This window comes from Leptodactylus fuscus, chromosome 1, assembly GCF_031893055.1.
Source record: "Leptodactylus fuscus isolate aLepFus1 chromosome 1, aLepFus1.hap2, whole genome shotgun sequence".
Lineage (NCBI taxonomy): Eukaryota > Metazoa > Chordata > Amphibia > Anura > Leptodactylidae > Leptodactylus > Leptodactylus fuscus.
Window position 1 is genome coordinate 228,533,554 of NC_134265.1, and position 21,015 is coordinate 228,554,568.

Below are 21,015 nucleotides of genomic sequence, written 5' to 3' on the forward strand. Positions count from 1 at the left end.
TTACATACAGACGAGTACCAGACTCCTCGTCTGTTATATAGCCCTATATGGATATATGATTTTTTTGCTTATGTATATACACTCATTCCAATCTTTGGAGGTGAAACATCTACGGTGCAGTTTATAGCACTGTACACCAATATGATCATACCTAGGATTAATGGCTCGTATCTTAGCCAGTTTATCCCATATACCATGCAGGGGGAGACCTTTTTAACCTCTAGAAACAACCCCCCCCCCATTGGATTTACTTATGTACCTTCACAATTACAAATATCATTTATGTGAACTGTGTAACTAATAACCAAACAACCGAACCACTTTTTTTTTTATTAAAAATGTTTTTTATTAAGTTTATAAAGGAAGGCTGAGATGTATCTTTGTATATTCCATCTTATGTTGTAACAGTTCATATGCACTTGAAAAAGGGTCTTTTGACTTGAAACGCGTTGTGTGTGAACCTTAATAAATCTGTTTAATCTAATCTGAACGGGTGAAGCGCAGTCCTGTGTTTTCGGTCCTGACATTTGATCTTTTTAAAGCATCCTAATGATGTGTCTATCTGACTGTATGATAAAACAGTCTATATGTCTAAAGTCTGAATTATAATAGTTTGATTTATGTGAAACAAAACTTTTCATATCAATTTTTTAAAACATAGTTGTTACGAATTAACTCTCTTACAAGAGGTAGCTCACTTGCTGTCAAGAATTTTTTTTGGTATCCTTACACCTTACTCACCACACATGCTTTTTTGACCCTTGGATGTGATCATAGAAAGGGGAACGCCACTTTCGCACTCACCTATCACACTAGAAATGTCGGGAAATGGAGCAATTAGCATGAGCCTCATGGGGTTTTTGCCTTCCGCTGGATCAACACTGTAGGGGATTGTAGGGCTATACGTTGGACTTGATGGACTCATGTCTTCATCCAACCTCATCTACTAGTTACCTCATAAGTGAAACATCCCTGGAGTCACATTGCCACACAAATAGCTGCCACCACTTGCCTCTTTATGGTAGGTGAGATGCCAGTCAGTATACCCTAACCATTCACTACAATAGCAAACAAAGAGTAACAGGCCTAAGCAATTGCTTCTCTTCGAACTTTTGGTTACTTTTAGAGCCAAGGACAACCTTAAATTTTAGGTTTAATATACACAAAAGGCACAGTGGTTAACAAAAAGCTGTAACAACAAAGACATATATGCAAACAATGTAAAATAAAAAGGAATAAAATGAAATAGAACTTTTTCAAACCTGGCTGGGAGCGCAGCAGGAAGTAGCTGAACAGATATACCGGCATGGCTGTATCTCCACTATCTGACTAAGAGGTCATGTACCTTATCCCTTTTAAAAAGGGTACCCAAACAGACCACTTCCTGGAAGCTCTCACTTGTGTCTGGCAAGGCTCATGATGTGCGCCATAGAGATATGACATATTGTGGGACTATGCTATAAATCTCACATATAGATACAGTGGGGCAAAAAAGTATTTAGTCAGTCACCAATAGTGCAAGTTCCACCACTTAAAAAGATGAGAGGCGTCTGTAATTTACATCATAGGTAGACCTCAACTATGAGACACAAAATGAGAAAACAAATCCAGAAAATCACATTGTCTGATTTTGTAAGAATTTTTTTGCAAATTATGGTGGAAAATAAGTATTTGGTCACCTACAAGCAATCAAGATTTCTGGCTCTCACAGACCTGTAACTTCTTCTTTAAGAGTCTCCTCTTTCCTCCACTCATTACCTGTAGTAATGGCACCTGTTTAAACTTGTTATCACTATAAAAAGACACCTGTGCACACCCACAAACAGTCAGACTCCAAACTCCACTATGGTGAAGACCAAAGAGCTGTCAAAGGGCACCAGAAACAAAATTGTAGCCCTGCACCAGGCTGGGAAGACTGAATCTGCAATAGGCAACCAGCTTGGATTGAAGAAATCAACTGTGGGAGCAATAATTCGAAAATGGAAGACATACAAGACCACTGATAATCTCCCTTGATCTGGGGCTCCACGCAAAATCTCACCCCGTGGGGTCAAAATGATCACAAGAACGGTGAGCAAAAATTCCAGAACAACGCGGGGAGACCTAGTGAATGAACTGCAGAGAGCTGGGACCAATGTAACAAAGCCTACCATCAGTAACACACTACGCCGCCAGGGACTCAGATCTTGCAGTGCCAGACGTGTCCCACTGCTTAAGCCAGTACATGTCCGGGCCCATCTGAAGTTTGCTAGAGAGCATTTGGATGATCCAGAAGAGTATTGGGAGAATGTCCTATGGTCTGATGAAACCAAACTGGAACTGTTTGGTAGAAACACCACTTTACGTGTTTGAAGGAAAAAGAATACTGAGTTGCATCCATCAAACACCATACCTACTGTAAAGCATGGGGGTGGAAACATCATGCTTTGGGGCTGTTTCTCTGCAAAGGGGCCAGGACGACTGATCCGGGTACATGAAAGAATGAATGGAGCCATGTATCGTGAGATTTTGAGTGCAAACCTCCTTCCATCAGCAAGGGCATTGAAGATGAAACATGGCTGGGTCTTTCAACATGACAATGGTCCAAAGCACACCGCCAGGGCAAAGAAGGAGTGGCTTTGTAAGAAGCATTTCAAGGTCCTGGAGTGGCCTAGCCAGTCTCTAGATCTCAACCCTATAGAAAACCTTTGGAGGGAGTTGAAAATCCGTGTTGCCAAGCAACAGCCCCAAAACATCACTGCTCTAGAGGAGATCTGCATGGAGGAATGGGCCAACATACCAACAACAGTGTGTGCCAACCTTGTGAAGACTTACAGAAAACGTTTGACCTCTGTCATTGCCAACAAAGGATATATAACAAAGTATTGAGATGAAATTTTGTTACTGACTAAATAGTTATTTTCCACCATAATTTGCAAATAAATTCTTACAAAATCAGACAATGTGATTTTCTGGATTTGTTTTCTCATTTTGTCTCTCATAGTTGAGGTCTACCTATGATGTAAATTACAGACGCCTCTCATCTTTTTAAGTGGTGGAACTTGCACTATTGGTGACTGACTAAATACTTTTTTGCCCCACTGTATGATATGCCTGGCATCATAAAAATGCCTGGCATCATAAAATCTAGGGATTACCGAAGTATTTTGGGTCTTAATGTAGGACCCATTGTCAGAAAGCTGAGTTTGTGTCCTAGGTCATGGGTTTTCCAGCAATGACCCCAAACATACTTCAAAAAGCACCCAGAAATGGATGGAAATAAAGCTCTGAAGTGGCCAGCAATGAGTCCAGATCTAAATCCCATTGAACACCTGTGGAGAGATCATAAAAATGTTGTTGGAAGAAGGGACCCTTTTAAATATGAGAGACCTGGACCAGTTTGCAAAAGGAGTGTGGTCCAAAATTCCAGTTGAGGTGTAAGAAGCTTGTTGATGGTTATAGGATGCGATTGATTTCAGTTATCTTTTCCAAATGGTGCAACCAAATATTAAGTTGAGGGTGCCAGTAATTTTGGGCGACCAATTTTTGGAGTTTTGCTTGAAATTATATCATTTCTGTCTTTTTTTTTTATCTTCAGTTTTTTGTATTGTTCTAATACATACAAAGGAAATAAACATGTGAATATTACAAAAGGTGTAATTGCAATATTTTTCTGGGAGAAATACTTCATTTCACTTATGGCCATGCCTGTAGTGTAGTTCACATGGATGAGTGATGTAGTTTGGCAGGACTGATGGTATGTACTGCTTAAATTTGGACTAGAAACAGTCTAACACCAGATATAGAAGCATATTAAATCAGAATGGGGCGAGTCTAGCAGACAGGACTATGAACTATATAGCATTTTCCATTTGGTACAAACTAAAGCAGATGTTCATGAAGAAAAAAGAATGAGGTGTGCACCTGTACATGGGAGTATGGCGACCTATACTCAAATATTTTCTTCATCCTTATATCTTATCCTGATTTGTAACTTTTGTCCAGCTCCCATAGATAATATGATAATTCTAAGCAATGAAATATCATGAGCTTACTGATGATAAATATGCACCCATCCTTCACATAAACATAAAGACTATTTATTGTCTTAGAGCACAGACAATACTGGCATAGCGGTTTCCTCCAATGGCTATCATTAACTCCATATGGAAGGTTATATCTTTTGAAGAGCACTATGTATGAGCTATCTGTCAGTATACTAGATAAACTGAAGTTTTTAGTTGTTTTCTTCCTCCTAGAACAATGATTAATTTTCTGTTTATTTATTCTTCTGACTCGTCTGATAAATGTTCATATAATGAATTCCATTCTTTATTAAACTGTAGCAACGTTTCTTCAATAGTTACCTAATAACAGTGTCTGTCTACATCAAAGACTCTGGGAATTTAATAAGATAGTGCAGGAGATGCCACTTTTTATTAAATGAAGGTCATATTTAGAAGCAAAGTGATTTTACAGTGAGCTATCTGGTCTTTCTTCAGATAAACCATAAGCATACAGACGTAGTAGAGCTGAGTATTACACTTAACCAGGGAAGGGCCAAGAGGGGTCTTGACCTCTAGCCAAAGTATCAGCATTGACATATATGAGAACAGAAATTGTGCTCCCATTCTGATTCAAGAAATACCCCACATGTGGATTAAAACATGAAGAGGAGCCCTCTGTCGCCGGTGAAATTTTTTGATTTTTGTTTTTTATTCTACACATTTCAAACACCAAAACTTTTTTATTTTTCCGCTCTCAGAGCCATATGAGGGCTTAATGTTTGTGGGACAATTTTTTCTTCATAATGGTACCATTTATTATTCTGTACAATGTACTGGGAAGCTGGAAAAAAAAATTCAGAATGGGATGGAATTGTAGAAAAAGTGCATTTGTGCAACTTTCTTTTGAGCTTCTTTTTTTGCAGCGTTCACTGTGCAGCCAAAATGACATGTCAGGTATATTTTATGTTGTGATACAATTCTGGGGATACCAAATGTATGGTTTTATTTACATTTAAAGCCCTAACAAAAATCTAAAACTTTGAAAGATGTTTTTTTTTTTTTTTTTTTTTTCTAAAAGTTGCCATATTCTGACACCCATTACTTTTTTTATATTTCCGCGCACAAAGATGCATAAGGTGTCTTGTATTTTCTTGCATAATCTCTTTTCCCTCGTAATCTCTAAAGCATGGGTGTACCCCTATGTATGTTTTCCTGCCACAGCCAATCTTGCCTCAAAGATGTCTCTGCCGCATTGTAAACGCTATCTTTTTTTTTTTTTTTTTTCTGGTGCTGTAGCCATGTGAGGGCAGAATGTCATGGATTTTTAATGACACCATTTTTTGATGCCTGTAACTTATTGACTAAATTTTTATTAAATCTTTCTGTTATGGGTTGATAAAAAAAATCTACATTGCTTTTAAACCTTTTTTTAAAATTTTTACCATTGACCATACAGCATATATATCTGGTTAATTTTATTTTATGGGTCAGTTCAACTACAGTAATACTTAATTTATATTCTTTTTATGCATTACTATTTTTTGCAGAATAAAAATCCATTTAATGGGAAAAAATCTTTTTGCATCCCCATGTTTGGCAATACTATTATAACATTTCTATTTTTCTGTTGAAGGAACTGGTTGAGGGTTTATTTTTTGTAGGACAAACTGACAAACTGCCTTTTATTGGTAACATGTTGGGCTATATATATATATATATATATATATATATATATATATATATATATATATATATATACATCCTATCCTACTAATATTATAAATGCCAACAACATGCTCATTATATGGCATGCCAGCGAACTGCTGAGATGCCGGAACAATCACAGGCACAGTGCGAGGAACAAGTTTAACAAAGGCCAGCTTGAGTGCTACCAAACTGCCGGAGCATGCGGATCATCAATGCCAACAACACACTCATTATATGGTGTCCCAGCGAGATGCCGGAACAATCACAGGCATGGTGCGAGGAACAAGTTCAGAAGCAGGACAGCTTAAGGGCTGCTAAAATAACAGAGCAGGTAAACGATTGACGCCAGCAATTTGCTGAATATAGGCGGATCACACGCAGATGAAGTTGCGGACAGAGGCTAGTGTATATACATACAGATAGATAGATAGATAGATAGATAGATAGATAGATAGATATAAATTTTTATTCCACATTTTGTACGGTAAGATGACACTCATTTCTGGCATTGTTTTCCGTGTCGAAATATTCGATATTCAATTCAAATAGCCCCTCAATATTCGACTATTCGAATGAATATAGAATCCCATTATAGTCTATGGGGAAAAAATGTTCGTTTCAGGGGAAACCACTATTCGACTCAGGAGGGTCACCAAGTCCACTATGACACCTCAGCAAATGATGACAACACCTCTGTAATAAAACTGGGACAGCAGGGGAATCATGCCTGGGGGCATCTAACACGCCCAAGTCCCAGTTTTACCCCACTATCACAGCCTATCAACTACACACTTTCCACACTCAAAAAAACCTCTATCAAAGTGGAAAAATACCTGGAAACCTTCTTTCTTCCCCAATTGGATGGACAGAAACTCAAATTTTAGGCTAAAGTAACATTACCAAGCACCCCTTTAAATCACGTTGCCCATGACAACCACAGATGGAATAGGCAATGGGAAATCCATCAGTACCAATCCTTAACTGTCATTGTGGATGTGTGTGTGTGTGTGTGTGTGTGTGTGTGTGTGTGTGTGTGTGTGTGAGGAGTTCATCACAAGGCTGACAGACCCAACTCCAAATGCTGCAGCACAAGAAACCAGCAGTCAGACTAAGATTGTCTCTTCTTCAAGACACAAACACAAGATTCTTTGGAACCAGAACAGGAAAACCCAGTGATTGCCATTGCAGCAGTGTCTAGGCCATCTTTCAGAGCAGTTCATTCAGAGATTGAATTGGAGAAAAATAAGAACATTTACTGTGGTCGAGTCTTCATGCACATTAGTGGGCATGGACAACCTAACGTAGAAGATCTTCATGCTGAGCTGGCCTCATTACTGAACCCCATCAACCAGAATAATCAGGGCTGAAAACAGTCATCACATCTTACCGAAAGAAATCACCCTTGGTTTGGAAAGAAGCCATCTAAACGCTGCACCTTTAATTGAGTTGAGCCATGCAACAGCAGAATGTTAGGCTCTTTAGCTGAGTTGAGCCTCTAAACAGCAGAATGTTAGGCCCTTTGGGTGAGTTGAGCCTTGTAGCAGCAGTTTTAGGATCTTAAATTGAGTTGAGCCTTTTAGCAGCAGAGTTTTAGGCCCTTTGGGTGACCCCTAAAAAATTAGATTTCAGGCCCTGGAGGGAGCCCTAAAACATTAATTTTCAGGCCCTTGGACTGTGGACTGGATGCCCAGCTGGATTTCCACGTCCTCGCCCCCTTCTGCTACTGATGAGGGGCACTGCTGGCAGCCCTTCTCCAGTACCTGGACTGTGGACTGGATGCCCAGCTGGATTTCCATGTCCTTGCCCCCGTCCCTTGCTGCTACCCTGATGCATCATTGGCAGGTTCACTGTATGTGTACACTGTTCCTGCAGTGTAGCTCTGAAAAGAGCTGTTGTTTCAGAATCTTTTTCTGCCTAGAAAAAGCTAAAATCTCTTTATCACCCTCAGAACAAGCTCTCCCTATCTCTCCAAACTGCAAATGAGACGAACATGGCGGCGACTATTCTTATGAATCCGAGGTCACCTGATTTCGGCAGCCAATTACTTTTCCCTATTTTTTTTCAATGCCTCCGTTGTCGTAGTTACTGGGAGGTGAAACAAATTTTTACTACGTTTGCCACATGGTATTCGATTGGAATGAAATACCTCGAATAGCCTGATATTCAATCGAATACCTATCGAATGCTGTTTGCTCATCTCTATTTAAAAAGCCATTCCAAACTCCCATCAAATAATCATTGTATCCAGGGATTAGACATGGTGAGGGGGAGAAATTCACCCAATAAGTATTGTATTTTCCCCCTGATGAAGATGCCACTGGGAGCGGCGATATTTGTGGCGTGTTTTTCTCCCCCGTTTAACCCTTGGATCCTCACTTACCCTTTTCTCAAGACTTTTTATCTATCTTGTATATTATAGACACACTGAAACCAAATCATCTTGCTAGGAGGATAAAGGTAGGGTTCAGGGCAGGTGACATTTTTATTTTTTGGCCATTTCCTGGAGAACCCTTTTAATAATTGTGATATACCAAATTGAAATATGAAGTAAACATCCTAAAAATGTATGTTTCTGAGGTATGATTGTTTTACCACAGCTTTTCTATGTATTGCATAATTCACCATTATCGTCGAAGGCTGAGGTGGGTGGTCAGCAGGTGGTGGCAGAGAGTAAAGCGTAGTCGTATGGTCCGGGTCATCAACAAGAGGGCAATCCAAAAGGAACGTCAGGCAGGCCAAGTCGGTAACAGGAGTGGTAGCGAAGTACAAAATGGTGTTCAGAGAGTGGAGGTCTAAAGGCAAACCGAGGTCATTACAGGAACACGCACAGTATGAAATCAGGAGGCAAAGGCAGACAGGACAGGAGAAACGCTTACTACCAGGACAGTGAGTTTAACTGAATAGCCAGTGCCTTCCTTAAATAGGCTCCAGCCTGCTGCTAGGGCAAAACTGGAAGTCCCCGCTCCAGCTCAGGAGGAGACACCTGCACACCACTGCAGAGGTTCCAGTCTGCCTCCCGAGACCCGGAAGCGGGGACTCAAGAGCAGGACAAGGACATTGCCGGCAGGCTCTGCACCATGCTATGGAGGCTTCGGCCCTAATTACAACAATACATTTGATTATATTAAGCTGTACATTGAACATCTAAATCTACTACTGTTCTGTACAATGTCCGCCTTGACCTGGACCTGCCTCTGACTTCAGTAAATCAAATCAAATCAAATCAAATAGGCTTTATTGGCACGTCCGAATGGATATTTGGCATTGCCAAAGCTAGTAAAGTGTGGGGGGGGAGTTGGAGTCAAGGGTGAGAGTATGGGGTAAGGGGGTGGGGGGGTGGCTGATTTGGGGTATAACAGTCCATGGAGTCTCAACTTCCTCTTAGTTGGTGACTGCTATATGGAGAGGTGGGGTGGGGTGGGGCAGGAGGTTTGGGGTATAACAGTCCGTAGAGTCTCATCTTCCTCTTAGTTGGTGACCGCTATATGGGGAGGTGAGGTGGGGTAGGTGGTTTGGCGTATAGCAATCCATGGAGTCTCATCTTCCTCTTAGTTGGTGACCGCTTTATGGGGAGGTGGGGTGGGTGGTTTGGGGTATAACAGTCCGTGGGGTCTCATCTTCCTCTTGTTTGGTGACAGCTGGACACGTATTGGGCAGCGATCTCCACAGTGGCCTCTTCTTCTCCCAGTAGGATGTAGAGTTTCCTCTTCTCGTCTGCAGATATGAAGTCTGGGATGTGGGCAGAGAGTCTTTGGTAGTAGACGGCCCTCACAGCTGAGTATTTGGTGCAGTGTAGCAGGAAGTGGGTCTCGTCTTCTAGGGCCCCCTGGTCACAGTGCTGGCACAGTCTGTTCTCCCGTGGCTTGTACTTCTGCCTGTATCACCCCGTCTCCATCTCCAGGTTGTGGGCGCTCAGTCTGTACCGGCTCAGGGTCTGTCTGTGTTTGGGGTGGCATATTCTCTCCAGGTAGGTGGCCATGGTGTAGTCTCTTTGCAGTGACTGGTACACGGTGAGTTTCTTGGAGTAATTTATTGCGCTTCTCCATTCCTCGATGTACCGCTCTTTGTCTCTCTCAATGACTCCTTTTATTTGAGCCTTGTTCAGGGCATGTTGGGGGTTTTGGCTTGGCAGATGGCTGATGCTTGGTTGGGGGATATCAGTTTTTCTCTGGGCTCTGTGGCTCAGCCAGGCTTGGTGGTGGTAAGAGCCAGGACTGCTTTCCTGTATGTGAGTCCAGAATGATAGCGCCCTCTTCTGCATGGTGAGCCATAGGGGGAGTCTGCCTAGCTCTGCCCTGAAGGCCATGTTGGAGGTGCTGCGATGGAGCAGGTATTTGCAGAACTCCAGGTGGAAGTTCTCTGTTGGGCTGGAATCCCACTTTGACTGGTCAGGGTAGGTGACTGGGCCCCAAATCTCACTGCCATAGAGAAGGATCGGGGAGATCCTGCATCAAATATCTTCAGCCAGACCCTCACCGGTGGTTTGAGGTGGTACAGTTGTCTTCTGATGGCATAGAAGGTCCTGTAGGCTTTTGCTTTCAGGGTTTCTATTGCTGCTTTAAAGCTTCCTGATTGGCTGAGCTCCAGCCCCAGGTAGGTGTAGCTGTTGGTTTTCTCCAGTGTGGAGCCGTTCAGTATGGTTAAAACATTGCACACTAGTGTGAACAGGCAGAGGAGTTCTTAGTGTTAACATGATTATTATTATTATGCAATGTGCAGACATTATTAATATTATTGATCATGTTTACTAAACTGCAGCTGCTTCCTGTGCATGGTTGGATTGAATGGTTGTACAAGGATACATTCAGATGTCCTATTTACTATCCTAGTGTCAATATTTATATGAGGAAGTTTTGTACGTGTACAAACATTGGATATTGAATTTCTTAGATGATCTTACCTGTACTTGTTATTTTTATGTTAAACTATGGGAAATACAATATATATATTGTCTTTCTTGTAAGTGTAATTGTAACAGTTTTACCATTTTGGTAAAGTAAACATTGCTCACAAATTTGTTTATTCAGATTTCCCAGCTGCAAACCTGGACGAATGAGAACAGAGGCAGATTTCAGTATGTTCCCAAAATGAGTGACATAAATGATGTAGATTGCATCTGGCGCGTTGTTCTCTAATAGTCTTTGTATATACAGATTGTTTACTAACAGGCTGTAACTGTATGACGGACACCATTAGTGCAGCCAAATGATTTAATAGACTCACATGACATTGAAGTGCGTCTAATGTGGCTTCCTTCTTTCTGAAGTGGTATTAATAATACAACATTTACTCTCGAGTTTCTCCCTCTGCTTACACATGTTTGGAAAGGCTACACTGTATCCAAATGTAGAATTTACTATACTTTAAGGATTTCTGTTGTTTTACATCTGCATACTACAAATGGATAATCTAGCAGGCATATATAAAGCTCAACCCCAGTCAACCTACAGTATAGGAGATACTAATGTACTGTATAATGAATAGAGATGGGCGAACAGCGTTCGATCGAATGCCTATTCGATTGAATATCAGGCTAGTTAAAAGCTCAAACTCACCCCAAGGGCCAAAAACTAAGCTGGTTAGAGGCTCAACTCAGCCAAAGAGCCTAACATTTTACTGGTGCAATGCTCAACTCAATTAAAGGTACAGTGTTTAGATGGCTTCTTTCCAAACCAAGTGTGATTCCTTTCGGCAAGATCTGATGGCTGTTTTCAGCCCTGATTATTCTGGTTGATCTAGTTCAGTAATGAGGCCAGCTCAGCATGAGGATCTTCTACGTTAGGTTGTCCATGCCCACTAATGTGCATGAAGACTCGACCACAGTAAATGTTCTTATTTTTCTCCTATTCAATCTCTGAATGAACTGCTCTGAAAGATGGCCTAGACACTGCTGCAATGGCAATCACTGGGTTTTCCTGTTCTGGTTCCAAAGAATCTTGTGTTTGTGTCTTGAAGAAGAGACAATCTTAGTCTGACTGCTGGTTGCTTGTGCTGCAGCATTTGGAGTTGGGTCTGTCAGACTTGTGATGAACTCCTCACACACACACACACACACACACATCCACAATGATAGTTAAGGGTGGGTACTGATGGATTTCCCATTGCGTATTTCATCTGTAGTTGTCATGGACAACGTGATTTAAAGGGGTGCTTGGTAATGTTTCTTTAGCTTAAAATTTGGGTTTCTGTCCATACAATTGGGGAGGAAAGAAGGTTTCCAGGTATTTTTCCACTTTCATAGAGGTTCTATTGAGTGTGGAAAGTGTGTAGTTGTTAGGCTGTGATAGTGGGGTAATACAGTGACTTGGGCTTGTTAGATGCCCCCAGACATGCTTCCCCTGCTGTCCCGGTTGCATTCCAGAGGTGTTGTCATCATTTGCTGAGGTGTCATAGGGGACTTGGTGACCCTCCTGAGTCGAATAGTGGTTTCCCCTGAAACGAGCATTTTTTCCCCATAGACTATAATGGGATTTGATATTCGTTCGAATAGTCGAATATTGAGGGACTACTCGAAATAAATATTGAATATCGAATATTTCACTGTTCGCTCATCTCTAATAATGGACAATGCAGCCACTCACTGGGTTCTTCTGAACATGTCCCCATGATAATGTCATGGTGAGACTGCTGTTTTATACTCCAGCTAGAAGTTCTTTTTATATATGGGAGCATAACATACAAGTTCTCAGAAACTTGCATAGGAAAAATGACTTACAGCTGGTGTGTGAATCAGCAGGTCAGTCTGTCGATGAGTGTCTGTATCTCTCACTCTACATAAGTATGCCCTATGTCATCAAACTATGGTCCACGAGCCACATGCGGCCTGCCAGGGACTTTTTTCATGCGACCGCGGCCTACACTGACTTCAGAGTGTGACCTCTGCCCCAGCGCAAGCGCGATAATGTAAGTCATCAGTGCCTGCAGTCTGAAGGAGGAGGACTCTTTCTTTTGCAGGCTGGTCTATGCAGCCTGCAAAAGAAATTATGATTTTTAGCATTGTAATGCAATGCATTAGTGATCAGACGCCCTGGGGTTCAAGACCCCTAGGGGGTCTAATAAATGCAAAAAAATAAATAAATATAAATATATATATATATATATATATATATATATATTATAAATAAAATATAAATATATATATATATATATATATATATATATATATATATACAGTATATATATATATATATATATATATATATATATATATATAAATTTAAAAAGTATTAAAAATTCAAATCATCCTCCTTTCCCTAGAACACATATAAAAGTAGTTAAATACTGTGAAACACATACATGTTATGTGTATGTCATGGTATCCCTGTGTCCAAAATTGCCCGCTCTACAAATCTATAAAAATATTTTTCCTGTACGGTAAATGCCGTAGCGGGAAAAATATTAAAAAGTGCCAAACCACCATTTTTTCACTGTTTTGATTCTGATAAAAATTTGAATAAAAAGTGATCAAAGCAATAGCAATATCCCAAAATGGTATAACAAAAAAGTACACCCGGCCCCGCAAAAAAGACGCCCTATGCATCCCCATACACAGACGTATAAAAAAGTTACGGGTGTCAGAATATGGCAACTTTTAGAAAAAAAATTTTTTAACACAGTTTTGGATTTTTTTAAGGGGTTAAAATGTAAATAAAACCATATGAATTTGGTATCCCTGGAACCGTACCGAAACACAGAATATAGGGGACATGTCATTTTGGCTGCACAGTGAACGCCGTAAAACCGAAGCCCGTAAGAAAGTTGCAGAAATCCATGTTTTCTTAAAATTCACCCCATTCTGAATTTTTTTCCAGCTTCCCAGTACATTATACAGAATAATTAATGGTGGCATCATGAAGAAAAATTTGTCCCGCAAAGATTAAGACCTCAGAGGGCCCTGGGAGCGGAGAAATAAAAAAGTTATGGGGCTTAGAAGGGAGGGAGTCAAAAACGAAAAACGAAAATCAAAAAATGGGGTTAATACTGTGTGGGGAGGGAGCTACTGTGGAGCATTTAATATTGAGGGGGGCTACTGTGGAGCATTTACGGTATTTTTCGGACTATAAGACGCACTGGACTATAAGACACACCTAGGTTTTTGAGGAGGAAAATAGGGGGAAAAAATTTTGAAGCAAAAAATGGTAAAATATTTAATATATGGGAGTTGTAGTTTTGCAACAGCTGCAAGGCCACATTGTATTCTAGGGAAAGGAGGTGATTTAGAACTCTTATTTATTTCATTTTTTTATGATATATTTTTAAAGCTTTTTTTTAAAAAACTATTTTATTAGTTCCTAGGGGGCTTGAACCTGCGGTCATTTGATTGCAAGTCCCATAGACGGCAATACAACTGTATTGCCGTCTATGGGACATTCTGTATATTACTATTACGGCTGGTCATAGAGTAGCTGCAATGGTAATATAGCAATGACTGGCCTGGGATCCTTCATTAGGCTCCCGGCTGTCACCCGAACAGGTCGGCTCCTGCAATATCGCCACGCAGGAGCCGGCCTGCAACTTTACAGGTATGGGGCTGGTGGAGACCGGCCCTGGGGGGGTAGTTTACACTTTGGAGGGGGGGGGCTGGGCCGCCAATACAGATCCGGAATCCACTGTAATAGGAAGGCGGATGCCGGGGAGGGTTAGACGCCGGCACATATGCCGGGGCCTGAGACATCGCTACGCTCCTGTCCTGCATGAAGCCAGCAGCGGCAGGAGTGATGCTGCTATTGCGGGGAGGGACGGAAGAGCGGAATAACAGCATCACTCCTGCCGCTGCTGGCTTCCTGCAGGGCAGGAGCGTAGCGATGTCTCAGGCCCCGGCGTATATATCCGGCGTCTAACCCTCCCCAGCATCCGCCTTCCTATTACAGCGGATGCCGGGTCTGTATTGCGGCCACATTCGGACTATAAGACGCACCCTTCTTTTCCCCCCAAATTTTGGGGAAAAAAAGTGCGTCTTATAGTCCGAAAAATAAGGTAATAATGTGTGGGGAGGAATTTGTTCATAGTTTTTTTTTAAATTATATTTTGGCCCTCCAATGGTCTGAGGGACAGTGAACTGGCCCCCTGTTTAAAAAGTTTGAGGACCCCGCCCTATACTATAGTGCTAGTGATTACTGCAATTCAATGGAGTGTGGCTTTAAGCAATGGCAGGAATCTAGTAGACTTGGCCTCTTTGGGTTGTACTTCATTGGAAGTTATATATCATCAAAGAGAGAAAAGCAGGATAGTCAAAATCCTAAAATGTAATGGCAATTTGTGATAAATGAGAGCTTTCATATACGTTTCCTTCTTTGTCAATATATGAATCACTTTTGCAGTACAGAACATGACGAGTACCCACAAACAAATTGCATACAATATAAAACCCCCTGACAACATTCATGATATCTATTTCAGACAGTGTTTAGAATGGCGCTTCTTCTCATGTCCTGCTATTTCTTAGTTATATTTTAAATTTGTTGCCTGTTTTTCAACTAAAGATTATCCAATACGTAAGTCCCTATTATATGCAAGTCTCTAGATACAGAAACTTCCCACATCGGCAGTTTGCTGTGGGGTGACTACAGTGCCCATGTTCCTTTCAGAGGAGCATGTAGACATGGTGTCCTTCCTGCAATGAATTCAAGTCTGATATAAAAAAACAAATGTGATACATTATTATTATTATTATTATTATTATTTATTTATTTATTTATTTATACAGCAGCATTAATTCCATGGTGCTTTACATTTGGGGGTTACATACATACAATGCACAACATATACAGGTAGATATAATACTAACAATGACTGGCACAGTGGGGCAGAGGGCCCTGCCCGCAAGGGCTTACAATCTATGAGGGAAGGGGGTAGAGACAGAAGGAGAGGCTTTCTAAATACTTGTATTACTGTGATAGAAAGAAAACGAAAAAGCCAATGTACGTTTACCATAGTTCAAGAACATAACTAATACAATATAATGTAAAGTACAGATACATTACGCATTCCAAACTGACTTTTATTTTCTACATTTTAGGCCTCACCAGGAGATAATTCAACTAGGACTCCAGTCCAGACTGATCTTTACATCCAAGCTGTTATCTATGATCATATCACCCGACGGAAAACTTGAACTGAAGAAACAAACGTTGTCTTTACTTATTAAATAAAAGCTTAAATCTAAGGAGTGTTCCATGTCCATTGTAAATAATTTCAGGGGTTATCTGCTCGATACATAAATTGTAATATATGACAGAATATCTTCCCACACGGCATCCAGGGAAGTTCTTCTTGAGTGAACACATAGATTATGAAATCTCCTGGAATTTCTAGGATATTGTAAACCTAAACACTATATTGAATGCACCGTATGTGAAATTTTTATGCTCTGGGGTCTCTTCAGACTCCAAAATAGGTGGAGGTCCAGGGGACTGCTAAGACCCAATCAGCGGTGACCCTCAGTGCGAAGGGAAAGTGAACTTTGATAAAGTAGCAGTGAAGCTGTGCTAAATATTTGCTAAAGTATACACTTTTATTATAACCTACATGAACAGTATGTGTCAGTGTCAACAGTTACCAATATAGGTTGGAAAAAATCAGCAAGTTTAATATTGATAATGGCTGTCACAGACAAAGTTCCATTTCATCTTCACACCTTTTTACTTAAAAAAAAAAAAGTTAAAATGCCAGATCTTACCTCCATAAAACTTCCCATTCAGGATGAGAGAGCGGTAGACAGTGCAGGCACCCAGATATGGAACAGAGGTCCACACACATAAATAGAGCCTGAGTCAGTCTTTTCATCTGTGCACCGCCGCTCCAGAGCTTGTTATCCAGGAAATCATTTCCAAAATCACTTTGTACCACCATAGTATACTAAGAGAACCATTCATCGAATCCTGCTGGAGGCAAATCTATTTAAGAAAAAACAACAACTATATGGAATACACCAGGTCCCCCAGAAATCCATTTTGTCAAGTACTGTACATAACATCTATACATGTATACAGCAATAAGATCTATTAACTCCTCAGGGGTATCCTAGAGAAGAACATGCTGGAGTAGATGCCTGACTCATTATCTGCTGATGTTCATACAGTCTGAACTACATTGACTACAAACTATTTGCATTCAGTTTTTAATAATGACCTTAATTATTTAGCTATGTTTGCTTCCATAAAGCAACTGTCCATTTTTTATTTTTTTCTTTGTGGGCAGAAACACATGTCCTTACCACGCTTTTTGTCCTCCAAAAAATGGATCCACAAAGGATCGATTTTTATATATGAATGTCTGCACTGAGTAGGGAATTCATTGTAGGACATACCCATCGTGCATTATGAAGCTGTACATTATTGTCTTCTTCTTGCATAGACAAGATGTCACCCAGAGGTCTGTGCATCGTCTCTCACTCACCTTCTTTCTCATACGCCACATCCCCTGCCAGGATTCTCCATCATACACTACATCCCCTGCCAGGATTCTCCATCGTACACTGCATCTCCTGCCAGGATTCTTCAGCAAACACTACATGCCCTGCCAGGATTCCCCATCATACACTACATGCCCTGCCAGGATTCTCCATCATACACTACATCCCCTGCCAGGATTCTCCATCATACACTGCATCCCCTGCCAGGATTCTCCATCATACACTACACGCCCTGCCAGGATTCTCCATCATACACTGCATCCCCTGCCAGGATTCTCCATCATACACTACACGCCCTGCCAGGATTCTCCATCATACACTACATGCCCTGCCAGGATTCCCCATCATACACTACATCCCCTGCCAGGATTCTCCATCATACACTACATGCACTGCCAGGATTCTCCATCATACACTACATTCCCTGCCAGGATTCCCCATCATACACTACATCCCCTGCCAGGATTCCCCATCATACGCTACATCCCCTGCCAGGATTCTCCATCATACGCTACATCCCCTGCCAGGATTCTCCATCATACGCTGCATTCCCTGCCAGGATTCTCCATCATACGCTACATCCCCTGCCTGGATTCTCCATCATACGCTGCATTCCCTGCCAGGATTCTCCATCATACACTGCATCCCCTGCCAGGATTCTCCATCATACACTACACGCCCTGCCAGGATTCTCCATCATACACTACATGCCCTGCCAGGATTCTCCATCATACACTGCATCCCCTGCCAGGATTCTCCATCATACACTACATGCCCTGCCAGGATTCCCCATCATACACTACATCCCCTGCCGGGATTCTCCATCATACACTACATGCACTGCCAGGATTCTCCATCATACACTACATTCCCTGCCAGGATTCCCCATCATACACTACATCCCCTGCCAGGATTCCCCATCATACGCTACATCCCCTGCCAGGATTCTCCATCATACACTACATCCCCTGCCAGGATTCTCCATCATACGCTACATCCCCTGCCAGAATTCCCCATCATACGCTACATCCCCTGCCAGGATTCCCCATCATACGCTACATCCCCTGCCAGGATTCCCCATCATACGCTACATCCCCTGCCAGGATTCCCCATCATACGCTACATCCCCTGCCAGGATTCCCCATCATATGCTGCATCCCCTGCCAGGATTCTCCATCATACGCTGCATTCCCTGCCAGGATTCTCCATCATACGCTACATCCCCTGCCAGGATTCTCCATCATACGCTGCATTCCCTGCCAGGATTCTCCATCATACGCTACATCCCCTGCCTGGATTCTCCATCATACGCTGCATTCCCTGCCAGGATTCTCCATCATACACTGCATCCCCTGCCAGGATTCTCCATCATACACTACACGCCCTGCCAGGATTCTCCATCATACACTACATGCCCTGCCAGGATTCTCCATCATACACTGCATCCCCTGCCAGGATTCTCCATCATACACTACATGCCCTGCCAGGATTCCCCATCATACACTACATCCCCTGCCAGGATTCTCCATCATACACTACATGCACTGCCAGGATTCTCCATCATACACTACATTCCCTGCCAGGATTCCCCATCATACACTACATCCCCTGCCAGGATTCCCCATCATACGCTACATCCCCTGCCAGGATTCCCCATCATACGCTACATCCCCTGCCAGGATTCCCCATCATACGCTACATCCCCTGCCAGGATTCCCCATCATACGCTGCATCCCCTGCCAGGATTCTCCATCATACGCTGCATTCCCTGCCAGGATTCTCCATCATACGCTAAATCCTCTGCCAGGATTCCCATCATACACTGCATCCCCTGCTAGGATTCTCCATCATACGCTACATCCCCTGCCAGGATTCTCCATCATACGCTGCATCCCCTGCCAGGATTCTCTACCATACACTATATCCGCTGCCAGGATTCTCTATCATACGCTGCATCCCCTGCCAGGATTCTCTATCATACACTACATCCCCTGACAGGATTGTCCATCATACACTACATCCCCTGCCAGGATTCTCCATCATACGCTACATCCCCTGCCAGGATTCCCATCATACACTACATGCCCTGCCACGATTCTCCATCATACACTGCATCCCCTGCTAGGATTTTCCATCATACACTATATCCCCTGCCAGGATTCTCCACCATACACTACATCCACTGCCGGATTCTCTATCATACGCTGCATCCCCTGCCAGGATTCCCATCATACACTGCATCCCCTGCCAGGATTCTCCACCATACACTACATCCACTGCCGGATTCTCTATCATACGCTGCATCCCCTGCCAGGATTCTCTATCATACACTACATCCCCTGACAGGGTTCTCCATCATATACTACATCCCTGTCAGGATTCTCCATCATACACTACATCCCCTGCCAGGATTCTCCATCATACGCTACATCCCCTGCCAGGATTCCCATCATACACTACATGCCCTGCCACGATTCTCCATCATACACTGCATCCCCTGCTAGGATTTTCCATCATACACTATATCCCCTGCCAGGATTCTCCACCATACACTACATCCACTGCCGGATTCTCTATCATACGCTGCATCCCCTGCCAGGATTCCCATCATACACTGCATCCCCTGCCAGGATTCTCCACCATACACTACATCCACTGCCGGATTCTCTATCATACGCTGCATCCCCTGCCAGGATTCTCTATCATACACTACATCCCCTGACAGGGTTCTCCATCATATACTACATCCCTGTCAGGATTCTCCATCATACACTACATCCCCTGCCAGGATTCTCCATCATACGCTACATCCCCTGCCAGGATTCTCCATCATACGCTGCATCCCCTGCCAGGATTCTCTACCATACACTATATCCGCTGCCAGGATTCTCTATCATACGCTGCATCCCCTGCCAGGATTCTCTATCATACACTACATCCCCTGACAGGATTGTCCATCATACACTACATCCCCTGCCAGGATTCTCCATCATACGCTACATCCCCTGCCAGGATTCCCATCATACACTACATGCCCTGCCACGATTCTCCATCATACACTGCATCCCCTGCTAGGATTTTCCATCATACACTATATCCCCTGCCAGGATTCTCCACCATACACTACATCCACTGCCGGATTCTCTATCATACGCTGCATCCCCTGCCAGGATTCCCATCATACACTGCATCCCCTGCCAGGATTCTCCACCATACACTACATCCACTGCCGGATTCTCTATCATAAGCTGCATCCCCTGCCAGGATTCTCCATCATACGCTACATCCCCTGCCAGGATTCCCATCATACACTACATGCCCTGCCACGATTCTCCATCATACACTGCATCCCCTGCTAGGATTTTCCATCATACACTATATCCCCTGCCAGGATTCTCCACCATACACTACATCCACTGCCGGATTCTCTATCATACGCTGCATCCCCTGCCAGGATTCCCATCATACACTGCATCCCCTGCCAGGATTCTCCACCATACACTACATCCACTGCCGGATTCTCTATCATACGCTGCATCCCCTGCCAGGATTCTCTATCATACACTACATCCCCTGACAGGGTTCTCCATCATATACTACATCCCTGTCAGGATTCTCCATCATACACTACATCCCCTGCCAGGATTCTCCATCATACGCTACATCCCCTGCCAGGATTCCCATCATACACTACATGCCCTGCCACGATTCTCCATCATACACTGCATCCCCTGCTAGGATTTTCCATCATACACTATATCCCCTGCCAGGATTCTCCACCATACACTACATCCACTGCCGGATTCTCTATCATACGCTGCATCCCCTGCCAGGATTCTCTACCATACACTATATCCGCTGCCAGGATTCTCTATCATACGCTGCATCCCCTGCCAGGATTCTCTATCA

General features: G+C 42.7%; 1 protein-coding gene across 1 annotated transcript in view; it reads left to right on the top strand.

Annotated features, from left to right (window-relative positions):
* CFAP299 (cilia and flagella associated protein 299) overlaps positions 1-15,853 on the top strand; it is a 359,874-nt gene extending 344,021 nt beyond the window's left edge. The window contains exon 6 of the mRNA XM_075284109.1: positions 15,712-15,853. Coding sequence (XP_075140210.1) covers positions 15,712-15,807 — 96 coding nt within the window. The 3' untranslated portion in view covers positions 15,808-15,853. The remainder of the gene's footprint in view (positions 1-15,711) is intronic.
* Positions 15,854-21,015: the final 5,162 nt, after the last annotated feature.